We start from the raw sequence: 20,510 nt of genomic DNA, 5'->3' as shown, positions 1-20,510 counted from the left end.
ATCACTAGGAATCAGGTCAAGATAATACGGGGTGATAGATTTTTTCCAAGCCACAATTCCGTATAGCGGCCTTCGAAACACGACCTAGGTGAACCGGAGCGTTTTCGTGAAGAAGCAACACATCGGCAGGCAGTCTTCCCCGTCATTTTTTTTATTAAATGCTCCCATAAAGTAGTTTACATACTGCGTGAGATTCTGAGCTTATGGTTTCACCCTTTTTCGTGTACTCCATTAATAAAATTTCTTTCAAATCCCAAAACATAACAAATGGCCATAATCTTTCCGGCTGATGAAGTGACTTGATATTTTTAGGAGGGTATGCACCTTCTTATGCACTTTCAGGCTCATAGTAATGAACCTATGCATGTTTATCTCCACTAACAATACGGTTGAAAGTACTCATGAACTCATGAAATGACTAATGAAACAAAAATCTTTACATTTTAAGCTTGCCAAGTTTATTTTAAAGAAAATATTGTGTATCAAATTTTGTATAAGCGTTCCAAGGCAAATACTTCCAGAAATAAAAGTTTGACAGAAATTGCTGGCACTGCAAAACGTCACTATGTTATCAGTAAATATCAAAAGACTGGATATGTGGGCATGGGAAACGTCGCAATATCTGAGTAATTTTCGCTATGAAAACACAATTTGTATATAACCATTGTTTATACGCAAAAAGAGTTCTACGCGAAAATGACGTGGATTTCGTCGCCAGATTTGGTCCGATGAAGTTTGACCGAAGGCTACTAACCCAAAAACGAGTTAGACATAATAATAGTGTATGTGGCATATCCCGTTGTATTTATGAAGTGGAGGAGGCACCCGCTGAATTTTACAATTTTAACAATAAATCACTTAAAAATTACGAGGGTTTGCACTTGGCGAGTGCCACTGTTAGTAAGCGGGTGCCTTCCTATACGTTGTCAACCCAATTTTAACCTCAAAAGTGCGGGTGCTCTTAATTTCCCGTTTGCCAACTTGTTGCAAGTCATTATTTGAAAAATTAAATTAACATTAAAAATACATACATATGATATTTACAAATATAAAGAAGCCGCAAAAACAATATCCCTTTTTAGGAGTCTTACACCTTCGGAGAATTTGTTTTCCAATTCTGTGTTACCAATTGTTTTGGCTGCTTGACACAACTGCCTCAGCAATTCTTCTAAACGACGCATACAGCGAATTATTGAACCTTCGAAAATATCTGTCATTCTGCAGACACTCAGAAACGAGGCACCTTTACACCAAGCCAACACTACATCCATAAGAAATGGTTTGAATTTTTCCACGTAACTCTCCTCGTCTATAGTTAATTTGCATTCAGTTGAAATTTTGGCAATACGTCGAGCCAGATCCTGCATTGATCGTAGTGGACCCGACAGCTCTTCCGTCGCCTTAGGGGTTTCTGACGACTTTTCATCGCAAACGAAACAGGACAGTAGTGCCACTGCCTGTGGTGTTGTAATATCATTAAAAATTCCATTGAATATCATTTCTGTTATTAGCAGTTCATCTGCAGAGCTTAACTCGCAAGCAACACGTCCTTTAAACTCAATCACATCAGCCGCTGTACAATATTCCATACGACGCAATACACGCTTTCGGTGTTTCAGCTCGTCCATCTGTAACAAACTGCGCGCCTCTTTCAATTTTGTTTTTACCTCTTTAAGTTCTTCTTGTACTTTTATTTTTTGGGTGTAGCGTTCATAAATTTTGTTCAGTTCAGGAGAGTTATGCAACGGATGTGCGAACAGTCTTTCTTCGAATTTATCGATAGATTCGACAACCTGTTTGAATTCAGCACTTTTTATATTCATTTCGGTAACAGGATTAAGGAGGGGTGGTCCTTTAGGAAAACGTTTTTTCACTTCAGCGATAGTTTTCAAGACACTACGCCGATTATCAGCCGGTCGCAGATCATTTGGATAATATACGCGGAGAGAAGAGATTTGTGATATAAGAGTGTGAAGCACAGGAACAACTTCCATATTCCCCTTCTGGCCAGGTTTGCATGGTTTAGGTTCATCTGCTTTCGCTGATTCCTCGGTAACGTGTAGTAAGACATCGACTACGATAACTGTCTCGGCTTTCATGGGATTTCGTGCATTATTTGTTTGCTTTTTAAAATTTACAACTATACCCCAATCAAATTCTTCTTTATCGTTTTGAACTTTTATAAGACGACCAGGCTGCAAAAATGGCAAAAGATATTCAGGTTTCGTAATCCAGCGCTTGAATTGTTTGCCATAAGAATCGAGTTGTTCACGTATATGATGGTACGATGCAACACTATGCTCTTCTTTAATTTTAATCTTTTCTAACTCAGATTGCTTATCCTGAACTTGCTTATACAGTTCGGGTATTGAGGATTGATTCTGGAACTGAAAGAATGAACGCTCCAACATATATTCAGGATTAATTTCTTCGACACGCAGCAAATTCAGCACCATATTGTAAGTTAAATGAAATGCTGAATTTATGGGATCCGCTTTTCCTTGCACAATGCCACGACCAATTGATGGTGAGACTTTCTCGTCAATCATTAAGATAACAATACCTTTATCGTCCAGACCACGACGACCAGCTCTACCGGCCATTTGTATATATTCTCCTGAAGAAATCCACCTAATAAATATGTAATGACATTAATCAGTTTTTTGTTAACAAAAATCGAAAAACATCAATTGCTTTTCTACATACCTAAAGTTTTTTCCATCGAATTTGCGCGGTGCTGTGAAAAGTACAGTCCGAGCAGGCATGTTTAAGCCCATAGCAAATGTTTCAGTCGCAAAAAGCGCTTTAAGTAAGCCTTCACCAAACAAAATTTCAATAATTTCTTTGAGAATAGGCAAGAGACCACCATGATGTATACCAATGCCCCGTTTCAACAACGGTAATACATTCTCCACCTGTGGTAGTTGACGATCCTCTTCAGAGAGTACATCCATAGCATTGTTGAATACTTCATCAACTAGTCTTTTCTCTTCAGCAGTATTGAAATCTAACTTTGCCATCTGCATAGCGTACACCTCGCAATCTTTTTTACTAAATGAAAAAATTATTACTGGTGCAAAGTTACGTTCCATTATCATTTTGACTATTTTAAAAATATTTGACTGGCCACTGTCAACGCCTCTAATACCAGTTTTACGCCCTTTTTGGTCGCCTTTAGCTGCTTCACCTAATGAGATTCAAGGAATTTTTGAGTAATGCTCAGTATAGAACAAGATTTTACTACTTACCAGCGTTTTGTAAAACGGCCATTGCTGTTGTAAAATTATCTTCCTTAAATTGTCCTTTTTCATCGACTATAAGATGTATGCCATCGCCACCAGCAGGGAATATATAATGTTGTAGCGGGGTGGGTCGGTAATCTGTATAAACTACATGACACGGTTGCTTGTGGAGGTGACAAACCCATTCTGCAAATTGGCGGGCATTGGGAATTGTGGCGGAAAGAAATACATAGCGCACATTATCGGGCAATAATATTAATGTCTCTTCCCATACAACACCTCGCTCTTTGTCTCGCATATAATGAATTTCGTCGAATACGACCCAACCAACCTCACGCATAATTTCACTTCCTCTGTACAACATATTCCGCAAAATTTCTGTGGTCATGATAAGACAAGACGCCGATGGATTTATCGTCACATCACCGGTAACTAGTCCAACATCTTTGAATTCTTCATTGAATTCTCGATACTTTTGATTAGATAGCGCCTTAATGGGTGTGGTATAAATTACTCGCTGTTTGCAGCCTAACGATTTCGCAATAGCATATTCGGCTACCACGGTCTTTCCTGCCGATGTGTGAGCTGATACTAAAACACTCTGTTGATTGTCAATGCACAAGATTGCTTCTTTTTGAAAAGGATCCAATACAAATGGGTACTCTTTTGCTGGTGGTCCTGTGATAGATTGTAAGGGAATATATTCTTGACCTGGATATACTGCTACTTCATGTGTGCACGACTCCGGACTTTCGATAACGTGAACAGCAATACGGGAACGTAATGCGTCCACGCAAATATCGTCCAATATCGATTCAGTTTCTTTCAGCCTTTTTTGTGGAATCTCTACATCTTCTTTTGATTCTTTAACTGAAGCGATTCCTCGTTTTTCACCGATGTCAGCTTTCCTAAAGAAGTAATAAATTTTAGTAAGCGTGTTCGAAATTTTAGAAGTATGTACAATCTCTACCCTTTCTCAGTTGAACTGTCTGCTTCCGCTTTGTCTAATTCTACCACTGGGTTGATATTTACACTTTCTTCATTGTCCTCATTGAAACAGTCAAACAAATCATCAACATCCGCCATGATTTTCAATAGTATTTATGGAATGAAAACTAATTCAATAACAGCGTCCAAAAGTAAAGTAGAAAAAACCACGTTAAATCAATGGTGAATGTCATATAATGTATTTTGTCTATTACACTTTATTCGCCGAACACGAGATGTCAGAATGATTTCTGGGTTGCCAATCATTTTACCATCAAAGTGTACTAATGAAAGAAATCAATGATGATAGAATACAAGGTTTGGCCATCCCCCATAGGGGATTCGCAGATTTCGCAGCAATGAGCGCGCTTATTTCACTCGTATTCTAATAACCTAGACAGACGGTGGAGTTAATCGGGATTACCTGCGTAGTAAATTCTGATTGAAATATTAGTGGCAGACGATTGTTACGTGAACAGGCGATTTGTTTATTGAATAGTTTTGTCAGTATAAGATGGATCGCAGGAGAGATATATAGGTATTAGCTGCCCTGATACTAAAAAATAATTTATAATTTTCTCGCATTACCATCCCATACCCGACTGTTGTTTTGCAGCTGTTCCTGAATTTTAATGTTGTAATGATTGTTTTCGGTCTTTCATGTTCGTCTCTTTAAAAGTTTCATTATTTTTCATTCACAATAGATATTAACTGTCATTTTTTGGCAATGTTGCCATCGAAAATTTCCCTACTCTGCTTAATTTATGAGAATTAAGTCTAGTTGTCAAGCCGCTGTAGTTACACTCAATTCCTGAAGTAATTGTAAATTAAATCATTAATCCCGTTTAATGTCACTATCTAGACTATTACGTTCTTCTAGACCGCAACCAAGTAATCTGATAAGGGCTGCAAACTCAGTTTTTTCATAAACAACCCGCTATCAAATCCCTATTACGTCAGTAAACCAGCTAGCTCCTTCAAAATCATTGAGAGACGCTTAATGATCTGCTGTTGGCCACACCTTTTGAATTCTCAGGAAATAAATTTGTCTAATCATATCTTAGAAACAGGGAAAACTATGGCTGTACTTTCCATTTCTACCACGATATATTTGCTTATAATGTCTAAGTGCGTGGACCGAATTTAAAAATTATAACACGCAAATGTAGTCACTATATCAGCCTTTTGATTTATAATCCTTTTTATAAATTAAAATTAAGAATTAATAGCAATATTTAACGTTAAAAATGCATCTTTTTTGCATAAGCTTGAAAATATGCCCTATTGCATTTCACTTAAATACAAACACAGAAGAGTAACAATATTCACTTATAAATACTCTTTATTAATTGAAGATTTGATTTAAAGCAATTTTCACTAAATAATACTACAAATTCTATTAACATTTTATTATTACAAATGTTCTTCTAAACGTTTGTAATACCGTGCAGAATAAATGTGAGGAGCGAACTGTCAAATGAACGATGAGAGAGAGAAGGACAAAGCGAAATAAAAAAAACCCAGTCAACCAAAACGGAACAATTCTTTTATTATTTATAGGGACACTTCTGATTTCGAATATACATACATATTACAAAAAAAAAAAATTTTTTAAATCCTGAAAATTTGGAATAAAAATCGCGTATTTGTAAAAATATTTGTTTTTGTAATATATATGTATATATGAAATCAAAAAAAAGGCGCAGGCGAAAATTTGGGATAAAAATCGCGTGATTTTTAGCCCAAATTCTCATCTGCGGCGCTTTTCTGATTTCAAATATACATACATACATGTTACAAAAAAAATTGTTTATAATTAGTGAAATAGCGCAAAATGAATTACAAAACCTAAGTTAAATGCTTGCTGGGTTGACGACTGCTATATACTCTTCTCTTCAGTACAAACTGCAAATGTGGTCGGAAAAAACTTAATTTTTAAGCTTCTCCTGAGGGTTCTATAGGAACCCTAGGAGGTTGGGACTTTCACAGTTATAATGGTGTGGCCTTGCTCTTTCTAATGGGCGTGGTGGGTGGTGCCACGCCCCCTCCTCCTCCGCCCCCCATTCAAATATATCGTGGTAGTAAAGGAAAATTTTGCAAAAACTATTATGCAACCAGCTTCTGAGCTGTTTAACAATACAATTTTTTAGCCCTGACTAAAAACAAAAATGAGGTAAAAATACATGTGAACCGTCTCTTATTAAATTTCCCTTGCTATGTCGTTTAAAAAAACAAAATTCCTACATTTTTGCCATTTTAACCTCTTTTGACATTTATCTTATTTTCATTTTCACGAAAAACAGCTGTTATAATATGCCGAATTAGATGTTTTTAGTTGCGCTTCGGAAAAGTATGAAGGTTCTTTTGCCTCGAGTAGAATTTTTAATGAAAAATTTTAATTTTTCAGAGAATAAAGATGGCTTCTTCAGAAACGGGGGGTGTAAAACCCATGACTATTGCCGGGCGCATGGTGCGCGAACGTGAACGTTTGATTGGCATGTCAAATGAGGAACGAGCATGGCGCAAGCAATGGTTGAAAGATTTGGAGTTACACCACGGGGCTCGTACAGTGCCCGAGTTGGAAAGGGAATTACGGAACCCAATCAAACGTTTCTATCGTTTCCCTCTTGACAAAATGGGAGAGGCGCTAACTCCAGTTTTAGTATGTGTCGCTAAAAACTTTTAAATAAAGCCATATTATTGAAATAACGTTATGTAATAGTTAAAAATTGATATGCGATGTCTTTTAAAATGTAAGCTAATTAATATTTTCTATATTGCAGGGCCCACAGCGGGCATATACCATCCGCTTTTGGACCGGAAAATTTGCAATGGCTATTGCAGCAATTTACGCTGGTGCCTATTATTTCAAATACAATCCAAACGTAAGTGTTCTTGATTACTTGTATGCTGAATATTTTATTCGCAAGTAGATTGTGTGCAAAATCTTTCTAAGTTGGTGCATATATATATATATACTTGATATTTAAATTTTAGTAACATAATCTTTTTTAAAATTTGATGAACATTACAATTATTGGTCACTTTTAGGATTGGACGCGCAAAGGAGGCTGGCGTGTAATAACTTCACGTCCTGCTTGCAATCCTGGTGACGAGGGTTATCCAAAACTGTCTGAACGTACACAACCCTCAGACTATGCAGCGCGTGGTTTCAAGCAGTCTCCAATATAATAATTGCTAAGTAAATTATGAAAGAATGGATGTGAACAATTTCAAAACCTTAAATATTAAAACTTCATACGGTGCTCCAAGGATTAAATAAAAAATAAAATAAAAATACAAAACTAAAAAGTATCACGACTATTGCGAAATAATACAAACCTTTGTCAAGTCGACAATTTCGTCAACATCGATTTTACTTTGCGAGTTTAACAAAATTTCGCTGACAATTGCATTTTGTTGTCGGTCAGTTCATTTTATTCCATTGCTTTCGAGCTTTCTAGGTGAATGTTATGCTTTTAGTTCCGTGTAAGTTTTTCGGCTTTCATCAAATAAATAAATATGCTCCAAAAAGTGTTCAATAATTTCCTTTTAATACGCATCGTATACATCTTCGCGAGTGTAGTTGAATCTCTTTGAAACAATTGACAACTAACATGTAGAAAATGAACAAAATACACGGGTTTATGCAAATAAATGATTGAAAACAAAAATCCGAAGCTTATTAAAAATCAATTTATTTTCTTTGTGCCTCTTCGTACTAACTATTGCTGGCCTTTTAAAGGCAAGGAGTCCACATCTAGTAGACCTACTTTTTATTTCAGCCGTCCGTTAAGTGAATTATTTTCTCGAAAAATTAAGTAGTGCGTGTATAATAGATTTAAAATGTCTAAATTTTTCGATATTAAGTGACGTTCTGCAATGGTCAGCCAGAATGACAGAACTATTTGTGTCAATTAATGCTTTTTTGAATCTGAATCAATTCGTGTGAAATTTATTTTATCAGCCATCGAGAGGTAAAAAAATATTTTAATATTTAAAACTTCGATTCACGTGACTTGATATAAGCATATAATTAGCGTATAAAATCTTGAAATATGTGACCTAAGCGTATCTATATTGAGGATATCTGTTGTATTTATGTTCTATAGCATAAAAATCAAAAGCAAAATAGGTTTCTATTCGTCAACATCTCTCGCCGTGTTGTTGCAATTAATGTTTTTGTATTATGAACAGCAAACACAAGTTTCTATCCGCTTCTTTATGAGTTTTACCAAGAGTTATGTCTAATTTTTAGTTGAAGGAGATGCCTACATGATGACATAATCATGTTTTGTATTTGTGAGTTGAATTGAATATGGTTCTTAGCAAATTGTTGATATACTTTACGTATAAATGTAGAATTCACTCCAGTAGTATATCTTGGCCAGAATTGCTGTTTGCAACAGAGCCATAAATTCACCTAGTGTTGATATCTAGTTGGCTTTAAAGATGAGCGACGTGGTATTTAGCGCCATATACTGCGCATCCGGTTTTGTTTTCGATAGCTGAAGCATCTGAAGCAAATGACAACCTTGCTGGTAATATTAATATTTATTTTCACTAAATGTTGCCTGAACCTGTATTTGTATTGAGATGTATTGCTTTTTGAGCAGTTTAACCCTTTGCGTACCGTCCGGATCTAATAAACGCGATTAAAATTTATTGTATTCTCTTATTAACATCTGATGCTTCTAAGCTCTTTCACTTTGTTTCTATGTTATGCATTCAGCTATATTCTAACAATATTATTTTTTTGTTTTATTAGTTGGTATTACTAATAGCTGTAGCCGAATGGGTTGGTGCGTGACTATCATTCGGAATTCAGAGAGAACGTATATTCGAATCTGGGTGAAAGACCAAACGGAAGAAAACGTTTTTTCTAATGGCGGTCGCCCCTCGGCAGGCAAACCTCCGAGTGTATTTCTGCCATGAAAAAGCTACTCTTAAAAAATATCTGCCACTTGTGGAACAATTCAAGACGCACGCCACAAATGGGAAGACGAGCTCGGCCAAACACCCAAAAGGGTGTACGTGCCAATTATATATACATACATACATATACATATAAAGGGTTTTCCAACAACAGATGCTATCTATCGCTATCGAGAGATGATTAACGATTTTTTAAGGCCGTAATTGGATGGTATTTATCTGGACAACGTTTATATTCAACAAGACGGCGATACGTGCCACACAAGCAACGAAACCATTGATCTTTTACGGGAAAAGTTTCCGGATCGTGTTATCTCTCGAAGAGGTGATCACAAATGTCCTTCCTCCTTATAATGAAATAAACATCCGATCCATTATTTTAAAAAATAGGATTTTTCTTTTAATATCAAAATAACGCCTCTTATTGGAAAGCCCTTTATATATATTACTATTACAAAGCGGGAACTACCATCCGAACAAAGTTAGACAAAGGAGTAACTCGGGTTTGAATCAATCTAATGAAAGTAAGCTTGAACTACTCGTGAGTTTGGCTGAGTTAGAAATCGATTTTTAATAAATTTCTTGATCCTATGCCCCGGGATCCAAATAAGCCGATTTCAATATCACGCTCTTATTGGACTATAGTATATGCGCTCAAGGACTTCTTAGGACTTATTCTCAAACGATTACAGGACCTTGAGTCCCTCGTGACTGTCTCAGATCAGCAATCCGCTAATTCCGGTGTTTTTTTCTAAATTTATCTCTGCACGTAGATAGATGGCATACACTTTACTTGGAATATACTTGAAAAATTACCTATTGGCACATACAGCTTTGTTATGGGACCATAGAGCTCAGCAAACATACACAAGCTCGGGTGTTTTCAAGCCATCTGTATAACAGGCCAAGGTATACTCTTGGTGTTTCGTACTCCAGTTGGATTGCTCAAATTTTATGGCCGTATTGATGTTGTAGGTAGTTGCACAAGTGGGAGTTTGCAGCTCCAACGATTCCATATTCTTATATGAGAGCACCAATTTAAAACAGGTGATGCTTTCCATTTCAATTCAACCGGGCTATTCGGGACATGTTCTTCGATTTCGAAGTAACTCAAATATGTTTCTCTCTGGTCAAATTAATGAGACACGTATTTTTTTGTTCGCCCGAAAAAAAAATTTTTCAACATTTATCGGGAATTTTTTTTTTAAATGCTCATAACTTAGTCAAAAATGAACCGATTTTAATGATTCTGCGTTCAAAATGATCGTCATTACTTACACGAGCGACTTCATGTGGAAACAATTGCAAAAAAGTAGTTGAAAATTTTTTATTTTGCAAAAAAAAAAGTGCGAAACAGGTTTTTTACTCAAAAATTCATTACTCAAAAACAACTCATTTTAGCTACTGGGCATTCAGCTCAATTGAAGTTTGAGGTATCCTCTTGATTTGGAAAAAGTTAAAAAGAAAAAAATACACTTTTTAAAATGCTGAATTTCGAAAACATTTCGGTTTTTTTTTTTTTGCAAAATAAAAAATGTTCAAATACTTTTTTGCAATTGTTTCTACATGAAGCCGCTCGTGCAAGTAATGACGATCATTTTGAACGTAGAATTATTAAAATCGGTTCATTTTTGACTAAGTTATAAGCATTTAAACAAATTTTTTCTTATACAGGTATAATTAAATAAATCGATTTTGAGCCGAAAAACAAAATTGCCGATAAATCTTGAAAATAATTTTTTTCAGGCGAACAAAAAAATACGTGTGTCATTATTTTGACCAGAGAGCAACATATTTAAGTTACATACATCGAAATCGAGGAACATGTCCCGAATAGCCCGGTTGAATTGAAATGAAAAGCATCAGGTTTCGATTGGCTGATTGCTGAATAACTATGTAGGTATATGAAGCGGTGTCAGTTCGAGCAGCACCTCCATCGTAGTAGTAAGGTACGCCCTCAAGTTGCACATATATGTAAGCTCTGAAGCAAGTGTTTGATTTAATTATTTGAAGCTTCGTAATGCTGTCCGCCGTTGCGATGCCATCTATATTTGCACGTGCCTAGTATCTAGTGTTGGACACGCCCTCAAACGAGAAGCACTTTTGAACGCTCCCTCGGTGTGAAGTAAGGCACAGAGTACTGGTTCCTCGAAGTCTACAAAAGCTCTCTGGAACTCCATAGACAATTGATACAGCGCAGTGTTCGGATACTGGAGAAGTGTAACACCTCAATACAAAGGAGGTAAGATTAATCGATCAGAAGTACTTACCCAGTACCATCTGCCCTCTGAGCCTTGTACGGATCAAAGGATCTCGCGGTCCGCTTTATGGATTAATTGGTAAAATACTTAGCCAGTTTCTTGTTCGATTGGATCGTCCTTGTAGATCGTGTACAGGTATTCAGAATACATGCCACAGACTCTGGGAAATGGATGGCTAGCAGGGCTTCTCCTCTATCTTCCATGTTGCACGTGTAGGTGCTATCAAGCTTTTTAACTCCTTACCTAATGTGTATTCTCTCGGCAGCCAGGGCTTTGTGGGAGCTTGCCGCAAAGAGAGCTAAGGTGATACCCTCACAGAATTTCTTTAAACTACCTCTTCAACCTTCCTTTCTCCGAACGGTTCAAACTCAGCGTCGGCGGAATTTTAAATTACAGAGAAAAAGCGTTAAATTTGGATGACGAGAGTTATTTTACACTAAGCGCTCTTACGAATGCTAGGAAACGATATACATATTTTACACAAAAGAATAATCTTAAATCTGATCTCAGTTATAAATATAAGGAAAAGTTTGAGCAAAAGTTGTGATTACTATTGCTATATCTGATAAAGCAATTTCGGAGCCCTACTTCCAGTCCGGCAATCAGTCAGAATGTCTACCAAAGGTATTGTTTTAGACAAAATTTCGATAGCATTTATTCGCAAATATTACTAATTTGTTACGTTTTGTACGGGCAAATAAAATCGTCTTACTATAATATATGTGCATTTTATTTATTAACACTTAAATTATTGAAAACAATTTAAATTTCAAATAAATCAGACGTAAAATTTAAAAAACGGTGCATGGAACATGTAACTTTGACCGGTTTCCTATCTTCCATTGCCGAAACGTTACAATAAAAAAAAATGGAGTTTCAAGAATCAAGAAAATAATTTTAGAACATTTTGAAGTTGAAAATATGAGTTGCGTAGATATAAATGAAATGAGTAGATAAATATTGGTTATATTTATACTGTATTAACGCTTTTGGGCTCTCAATTTCTACCTCGGATCTGTTATAATCCTTCAAATGTGCCGCCGTCTCGAAGTATATCTTGGTTAATGTTATATTAAAAAAAACGAATTTCAAATAAAATAATTCGTTTACGGGCTTATTTTCTGGGACATCTTATTTATCTAAATTTATATTGCTCCATTGCAATTTTCAAAGGATATTGTTAATTCGTCTTTCAAGTTCTGCATTATCGCTGTTCTTGAAACATTTTTAAAAGATGTAGTTTAATAATTAAAATTGATTACTGTAAGTAATTTGTTACAAAAAAAAAATGAATTGATTTATCAGAATAATCGATTATTTATTGGCCTCTTAACTTAAGTATGGGCAATGTAAAAAATAGTATTTTTATTCTTCTGTGAATAATTTTAATTGAAGTTTTTTTCAGGTATATCTTAAATTTTATCTAGATATGCTATATTTACGAAATGAATTGAAAAAATTTCGAAAATTGATTCCTTATACACATATTGCTTACGATTTAAATTAGAAATCGTTCATATTTTTGGCAAAAATTAAACTATTTATTTTTAAAACTTGGTAAATATCTTCAAAACATTTAACTTAATAAAACAAATTTAGCACTAACGAAAGATATTTAAAAAATTTAATTATCTACCTTTAATATATTACGGCCGCTGTAGCCGAATAGGTTGGTGCGTGACTACCATTCGGAATTCAGAGAGAGAACGTTGGTTCGAATCTCGGTGAACCACCAAAATTAAGAAAACATTTTTCTAATAGCGGTCGCCCTTCGACAGGCAATAGCAAACCTTCGAGTCTATTTCTGCCATGAAAAAGCTCCTCATAAAAAATATCTGTCGTTCGGAGTCGGCTTGAAACTGTAGGTCCCTCCATTTGTGGAACAACATCAAGACGCACACCACAAATGGGAGGAGGAGCGCGGCCAAACACCCAAAAAGGGTGTTCGCGCCAATTATATATATATAATAATATAATACTTTTTTCGATCGGTTAACGGATTTTTCAGATGTTGCAAATTTGTATGATCTGCCTTCTTTCGTTTACCCAAAACTGACGATATCTCGAAAACTTTATGTCAGAAAGAAATCTATGTAGATTTTCGGAGGAATTAGATAAATTAATTTTTTTTTTTTTTCCTTCCGACAAGGCTCTTGGCTTTATTTTTTTATTTTCATTTTTGAATTAAAATCTGATAAATTGAAACAATAAATAATTATTTCAAAAGTAGTATTGAAAATCTTTGTTCTCGAACCAATATTATAAATATTTAATAAATAAATAATTATTTCAAAAGTAGTATTGAAAATCTTTGTTCTCGAACCAATATTATAAATATTCAATTTTGCTTCAGATTAAATTCAGTTTATGTTACATTATATTATTTTCTAAGTGCTATAATTAATTTTTTTTTATATTGTTGTTGGAGTTAATCGTTTTAATCTCAGTTTGCCTACTTTCTTCGATTGTGGTAGTTTTTCTTTCATTTTGATGATTTGTTAGTTTTTGTTGTTGTTTAGCAAAACTACTTCCTGTCATTCTAGTGTAAATCACCGGTCATCTTCGTCTAACTCATCTAAAGGTAGGCCCAGGAAACTTGCTGTTTTGACGGGATGGGTCCAGAGGGAGGGATGTTAGATGAGTGGGTTTAATGGGGCATGTGAAAAGGTGGTTAGTGTTTTGTTTGTTTGTTAACAGTAATAGGAGCCCCGGCAGTGTCAGGCATATCACCGGTCGTCTTCGGCTAGCTCATCTAAAGGTAGGCCCAGGAAACTTGCTGTTTCGACGGGATGGGTCCAGAGGGAGGGGTGTTAGATGAGTGGGTTTTAGGGGGCATGTGAAAAGGTGGTTAGTGTCTTGCGGGGTGCCTTCACATGCAGGACATACTATGTGTTTGGTATGTCGGTGTCAATTCTGTATAAGTAGGAGTTTAACCTGCTACAGTATCCAGAACGTAATTGTCCCAGTGTTACGCGTGTCTCACGGGGAAGCTGGAGCTCTTCATCTGCAATAGGTGGTGGTTGGACTCCGATTACGGCATTCACAGAACGGGAGCTTAAGAAGGGGGTGAAAGTCTCCCGGTGAATGTCGTTTATTGACTGTCTAAACACTGTCTGGTCCGGTAGATTTTTGTCAGCTTTGTCCTGGATTTCGTCGGCGTAGTTTAAAAGGTGTCTCCTGACGTGCCTAGGAGGCGGCTCTGGCATACGAAGGTGTCTGCAAGGGTAAAACCTGCGGTAGCACCTTAGCAGGAGCTGCTTGCTGATCAGTTTGTTGTGCTCCATTACAGGGAGCATTTGCCTCATTGTGAAGCTGTTGAATAGGGGGCATCAGGAGGCATCGGAGCTCGCTGTCCGAATGACAGTATTTTGGCATGGCTGTAGCTTTATCCACTGCGTGTCACTAGTTCCAGGCGACCAGACAGGCACAGCATAGTTTAGAACCGGCCGACCAATTGCCTTAAATGTCGATAGCAACAGTTCTTTGTCTTTGCCCCAAGTGCTGCCGGCAAACGATTTGAGGATTTTGTTGCGATTTTGGACTTTGATGGCAATAGCGGTTGTGTGCGCTGAGAATAGGAGCAAACTGTTGAAGATTACATCCAAAATTTTTTGGTTGTTTACCGTCGGAATTGGGGTGCCATCTACTATTACCTTGAGGGTACCTTTGTCTTCACTGAAGGCTCGAAGATGGGATCGGCTATAGGTGCAGATGTTTTCTCTAAATCAGCCAATTTACCTATTTTCTTAAAATTGCCGAGTACTGCTGATGTTTTTCAGGCAGTAGTCTTTGCGACACTGCAGGCATGCAGCATGCTTAGGGGATACGGGAGCGAGGAAGATATTAACATTTTTTCCGATAGTCATGCTGCGATCAAGAATCTGACGACGCCATGGTGCAGATCCAAACTGGTCAACTGCTGTAAGGAGGAGATCAAATATCTTGGCTGTGCAGGTAACATTTCTCTGATCTAGGTTCCAGGTCATATGAACATAAAATAAAATAAAATTGCTGATGAGCTTACTAGGAAGGGGTGGACTGCATTTGTCTCAGAGGTTTCCCACCCGGTCATCGGAATCCCCCAAACTGTTGTTAAAGGGGAATTGCAGAGGAAAGCGCAGATCAGAAATAAATAGATCGTAATATATTTGACTTGGAAAAATTACAATAACAAATATTTTTAATATATTTCTCAGAAATAATAATGCTTTTTATCGAGAAATATCTGAGAAATATATTTTATCATTTTTCAACCATGTTACATAAAAGAGCGTTTTGAAATCAGGTGATTTCAGCTATGGCCATTTTTTGACAACCAGCTGTTTTTACTTATGGATCTGTCCAATACACAAAGGTTAATAAAAATAACGGCGCGGATCGGAAATTAACAGAATGAAGGAAATGAAGTAGGAAAGTAAACCGTTCCAACTGCCAGCTGCAGTATACAAATAGACAAGTAATGGAGCACAAAAAGGTCAAAATGAAGATTTTATTAGTTTATCAATATTAAAATTTACAAAATAATAATAAAATACAAAATCGTTGACAGCTGGAAGAAAAAACACTTAATTGAAAATATAACACCGAAATTTATTTGTTTATTTATTTATTTATTTACGTATTAATTTAAATGGATGATTTTAATGTATGATTAGGAAAAATTAAAAAAATATATATATATTTGTATGTATACTAATTTTGTAAAGAATTTAATTAAAAATTTAATGCTGTATAGTAAGCTCGCTAATAATTTTGAATATCGGTTACGCGGAATCGAGCAACAATATTTCCATCAACTTTTGTGTAGCCGTTAACTTTATCTCATTTTCGACGATATGTTCAGCGAAGACATGGTCCCAGGTACTTTCTTATTTACATTCTTTGAATACAACGATATGATCAGCTGACAGCTGTCAAATAGCGCGCGTCTCTGTGGCAAATACGCGGCGAATCTCTGGTCATGGTAAGGAGAGAACGAATTTCTTTACTGTTTGCAGCTAAAGCCGCTTATAATTTGCCACTCGGTTCTGCTTTGCGATATCGGTGCTATTCTGCTCCTGAAAAGTTCACAAATTTCGCTAAGAAATATAAGCAACAATCAAATTTTTTAAGGAACTTATTCATATATTGTTCCTTTACCATTGCTATTGCGTTGACAAAAAGGTTGCCGATACCATTTTATTGTTGTGTTAATTGTGTTCGAGTAAAAGTAAACGCGTGGCTGAATGGATTTGGTTATGTGAGTCTAGGTATTAGTTTTAACAACCTGTGATTTTGCGAGTGGCAGTTTTGGATTAGCTGAAGTCATTATTGTACGGATAAACAGTGAGATGCAATGGTTGCCTAAAATTTATTTGATGAAGCGTTGAAGTGTAAATTCACCCATGGCAAAGTAATATATTTCGCGAAGCTGAACTAGTCTTATACATTAAATATACGCATCCATATTTGGCACGGGAGGATATATATATGGGTAAGTACCATGCTAGTTGGGTGAGGAAAATATCATACAGGGGTTTGTAGAAGTTTCACCTGTTACATTGGTGTAGAGTACATTCGGGTCATATTGAAATCGTGCCAAGTTAAACGCATCCATTTGCATGGCGATATATACAATTCTAAAGTTTTCCTGTTTGATCGAGATTATGCATTTTCCTAATTTCTGTGATGTGTTTCCAATATGGCGTGTAGTGGACTTTTTAAGCCAATTGACAAATTTTTGGCTATCTAATTTTTCTTTTTGTTCGCCTTACTTCGGCTTCGCTTACGATTTTCTGCAATTCTCGTCGTTATTATTCTTGATTTGTAGCAATTTTCTATAAAAAAGTGACTTATGTGGCCATCGTTGTTGACTACTCCTAAGTGCTAGTTCTCTCTCGCGCGCATTGATATTTCAGCAACAACTTCGCTGCGAGCCACTACATTTTATATGAGTCTTATCCATTTCGCTCTTATGTCGCCCGTCAAAAAGCCCGCGCGCGCCAAAATTGTCCAATTGAAATGTTGATAACTTGTGAACTTTACTCCAAATTTTTTCTAGACTCGAAAAATTTGACTCCTGTAGATTTATTCTCTTAGTTGGTACCACATATTCATAAGTTTTCATTCATAAAGTTTGTGAAATATCGTGTGAAAGTTGGCTTTTAAAACGCGATTTTCGAGTCGACGTGGTGGCGTCGCTGTGTATGTTTGCTGCATTTGTTTAGATTATAAACAGTGTTGCCTCTTCATTTGGTTTGCATCAAGGGAATTATTTTTCACCCTACCCATGCATGTCGCGGGATTAATCAGCTTAAAAGAAAATTGAAAATTGTTTTTTTTTTTTAAGTTTTTGTAATTTGATTAAAATTATTTTTGTGCTATTAAATTGTTCGGCTTTTTTTTAATTCTTGCTGGTTGATCAATTGTTTACAGTATGAGCTAAAAAGTTTGGTGTGTGAATTCAGAAACTCATAAACTACATATGTACATAAGAATTAAACTACGCCAATCTAGCTTTGCCGATTTTAACATTAATATCTACTCTTGAAACAATGGTTCAAAATCTCGTCGAAACCCACTTCCATGATTTAATTTGCGATACTGAACTCGAAGACGAAATTTCATACCCCTTTTAAATCATTTTCTCGTCGATGTATTTAAATTTGATATTTTTCAGTAAACAGTGAATTATGTAATTAAATACTACATTGGGATACGGTACACTAGATAGGATTGGTTTACTGAATGACTCGTACCTGAGTCATTCCGGTAACGTAGCACCGGCTGCCATGGGAATGATATACTACATTCGAATGGTGTGGTTATATCTTGTAATTAGCAGAAATCGTCTAAAGCAGAGAAGTTTCAATTCATGCACTACACCCCGAAAAGGCAGTTATCGACGGTAAAACATGAGAAAAAAAATCGCAATTGGATTTGATAGAATTAATTTACACGTTCTCTGTTCATGCCTTCTATAGCATAAATGCTTTCGTATATATTAGATTTTAAAGGCTAGAGATACTTATTTCTTATAATCAAACGGTTGGCACGAAGTGGCTAATATTGGCATCACTGTTACTGTCGCTCTCATATCGAAAAGAAAACGGCGAACAGCTGATTCAACAGACTGCAGATCTGAGATGAGAATCACGGCGAACAAGGGCAGTTAATCAATTGGTTTTGACGTTGGGTAAAATGTAGCGGGAGAATTCCAAACGTGTGGGTTTGCCGTATCTTCTCGCTTCTGTTATTTCGCCTGAAATTTCCTCTCTCTATTGTATGTGCGCTCTTGGCGCGGTCGTCGTCTTCTAGGGAATGCGCGAAATGAATTGACAATATTGTTGCTGGCATGGTTTTGTGTGGTTGCAATTGATTTGGCGCCCCGATCATCTGTTTTGGCGCAATTATTATGACTGGTTACAATTTTGGTGCAGTTTTCCTAAAGGGCATTGATTTAAGGCGAATGAAGGTGTCCTCGGATTTGTACTGCAGGCTTTCTGCTGGGGCTTTGTTTGTGTTTTCTTTTATATGCACACATATGTATGTATGTAGATATATGTTTAGTTAAAAAATGGATGTGGGGAATTTAACATGCGAGTAAACAAAAATGAATGAATTTGTTGGGGAAGTTTTTCGACACTCCTTTAGTTGGATGAATATGCATATGTATGTATACATGCAGGTACATGTAGCAAATCACATACTATGTGTATTTTGTTTGTTTGTTTTTTATCTAACCTTTTGCATTCATTTGCTTTTTCTATCAAATGTAAATTGAAGGTTGTGTTCCAAGTTTTGGTGGCATTTCGTCGACCCCCATTTTTCGGCGGCAAAGTTGATGTTTTCGCGCCAGCATTCCTGCTGTTTGGCGCTCGTGCTTGTACGATTGAACTGACTCGCCGCGTGGATGCAGTTTCTGATTTTTGACATTTCATTGCGGTGTCGCGATTGTGAGTTCGCGCGCCATCGCCGACTTTCGCTTGTCTCATTGGGAGATTTGTGCCAAAACTGGCGCAAATGGAAATCGTGTAGCATTCGAATAATAAATCTATCCACTAGTGGTGTGTGTTAATATTTATATACACATGTACTTACATACATACATATGTATTTATGCACTAATAACACACATTTGTACCACATGTGTGTGTGTGTGTACGTAAATACGTATCCGATTAAATGTTACGCAAAAATTGCATGCTCACAATTTCGTCGATATTAAAATTTCTCCCATGTTAAACGTATGTGCAAATGGCTAAATACACTTACGTAAAAAAATTCCATGCATTTATATTGATCTACATATGTTTACATACCTATGCATATGCACTTTGACAATAAATATATTTTTATTTGCAAAGTGATACTTAATAAATCCTGAAATGTGAGTACTAATTATCAAATGGTCTGTTCTCTTATCTCATACTTTTCGAGCTGTCGTATAACGGAACTACTCAACTCTCGCCAGAAATGCATCCATAAAAAAGTACCTATATTAACACGAAAAAAATACTTTTCGAACCATGAAATAAAGGATTAAAAAATATGGTGTATTTATTCTTAACCCTTTGCGGAAATTCGTGCAGGAGTTCAAAATTAAGATATTTGCTGAGAGGCTTTTTGCAGACATTGACTACAAAAATCAACCAACTCGGTGTAAAAATTATCTATGTATGTATGTAAATGACGCACCTCTTTTATGTGCTCCAACTGCCACATCCACCAACATACATACATACATATATGATCATTAAAATAGGTACGCTGCTTTTATCTATCGATTTCCTTGTGTCGCTATGAAGAATTTAATACTATTATTTAAATTTCGCGTTTTTTACAAATGGAATCACTGCTTTGTTGTGAAGTCCCGTTATATTATGTTGCGTTATTGGTTGCACAGATTCGGTTATTTTCATAAAGTGTAATTTTGCGTAGCCACTAAATAGGTACTCGGCGGATAACTTGCATTATAAGGAATTAAGTAAAGAACATTTTAACGTAACGTAAGTAACAAATTATGTTGATTGATAGTTCATTTAATCAGTAATAATTAATATGAATTTCTTTTCTAGATGGGTCGTGCGCAGATCGACGGAGGCTT

The 20,510-nt window shown here is 36.1% G+C and overlaps 3 protein-coding genes across 4 annotated transcripts in view; 2 read left to right on the top strand and 1 right to left on the bottom strand.

The window, feature by feature from the left end:
• Positions 1 to 435: 435 nt before the first annotated feature.
• On the bottom strand, positions 436 to 4,458 carry LOC128864997 (exosome RNA helicase MTR4). Its single transcript, XM_054104831.1, has 4 exons — positions 4,213 to 4,458; positions 3,249 to 4,150; positions 2,707 to 3,187; positions 436 to 2,631 (listed from the first exon to the last, which is right to left on the bottom strand). Exons 1-4 carry the CDS (start codon positions 4,326 to 4,328, stop codon positions 1,041 to 1,043), a joined length of 3,090 nt encoding a protein of 1,029 aa, XP_053960806.1. The 5' UTR covers positions 4,329 to 4,458; the 3' UTR covers positions 436 to 1,040.
• A 2,068-nt stretch (positions 4,459 to 6,526) lies between these two features.
• LOC128864998 (uncharacterized) lies at positions 6,527 to 7,771 on the top strand. The gene is made up of 4 exons (XM_054104832.1): positions 6,527 to 6,579; positions 6,637 to 6,891; positions 7,013 to 7,114; positions 7,281 to 7,771. The coding sequence occupies exons 2-4, from the start codon at positions 6,646 to 6,648 to the stop codon at positions 7,419 to 7,421; spliced, it is 489 nt and encodes a 162-aa protein (XP_053960807.1). The 5' UTR covers positions 6,527 to 6,579; positions 6,637 to 6,645; the 3' UTR covers positions 7,422 to 7,771.
• Positions 7,772 to 16,360: 8,589 nt separating this feature from the next.
• Positions 16,361 to 20,510, top strand: part of LOC128863014 (G1/S-specific cyclin-E) — a 42,305-nt gene continuing 38,155 nt past the window's right edge. For both annotated transcript variants that reach the window (XM_054101898.1, XM_054101896.1), the window contains exon 1: positions 16,361 to 16,898. The gene's annotated coding sequence lies outside the window, so the exon portion shown is untranslated. The remainder of the gene's footprint in view (positions 16,899 to 20,510) is intronic.

Source organism: Anastrepha ludens, chromosome 5, assembly GCF_028408465.1.
Source record: "Anastrepha ludens isolate Willacy chromosome 5, idAnaLude1.1, whole genome shotgun sequence".
Classification (NCBI taxonomy): Eukaryota; Metazoa; Arthropoda; class Insecta; order Diptera; family Tephritidae; genus Anastrepha; species Anastrepha ludens.
The sequence above is the reverse complement of the archived record's forward strand: the minus strand, read 5'-3'. Positions and strand labels throughout refer to the sequence as shown.

What these genes read in the sequence shown, in the direction of transcription:
- LOC128864997 (XM_054104831.1), bottom strand. Translation starts at nt 4,328, where the DNA reads ATGGCGGATGTTGATGATTTGTTTGACTGTTTCAATGAGGACAATGAA. An exon ending in GACAGTTCAACTGAGAAAGG is followed by an intron (nt 4,151 to 4,212) that starts GTAGAGATTGTA and finishes TTACTTCTTTAG; the next exon opens with GAAAGCTGACATCGGTGAAA. An exon ending in TTCGATGGAAAAAACTTTAG is followed by an intron (nt 2,632 to 2,706) that starts GTATGTAGAAAA and finishes CATATTTATTAG; the next exon opens with GTGGATTTCTTCAGGAGAAT.
- LOC128864998 (XM_054104832.1), top strand. Translation starts at nt 6,646, where the DNA reads ATGGCTTCTTCAGAAACGGGGGGTGTAAAACCCATGACTATTGCCGGG. An exon ending in AGGCGCTAACTCCAGTTTTA is followed by an intron (nt 6,892 to 7,012) that starts GTATGTGTCGCT and finishes TCTATATTGCAG; the next exon opens with GGCCCACAGCGGGCATATAC. An exon ending in ATTTCAAATACAATCCAAAC is followed by an intron (nt 7,115 to 7,280) that starts GTAAGTGTTCTT and finishes GGTCACTTTTAG; the next exon opens with GATTGGACGCGCAAAGGAGG.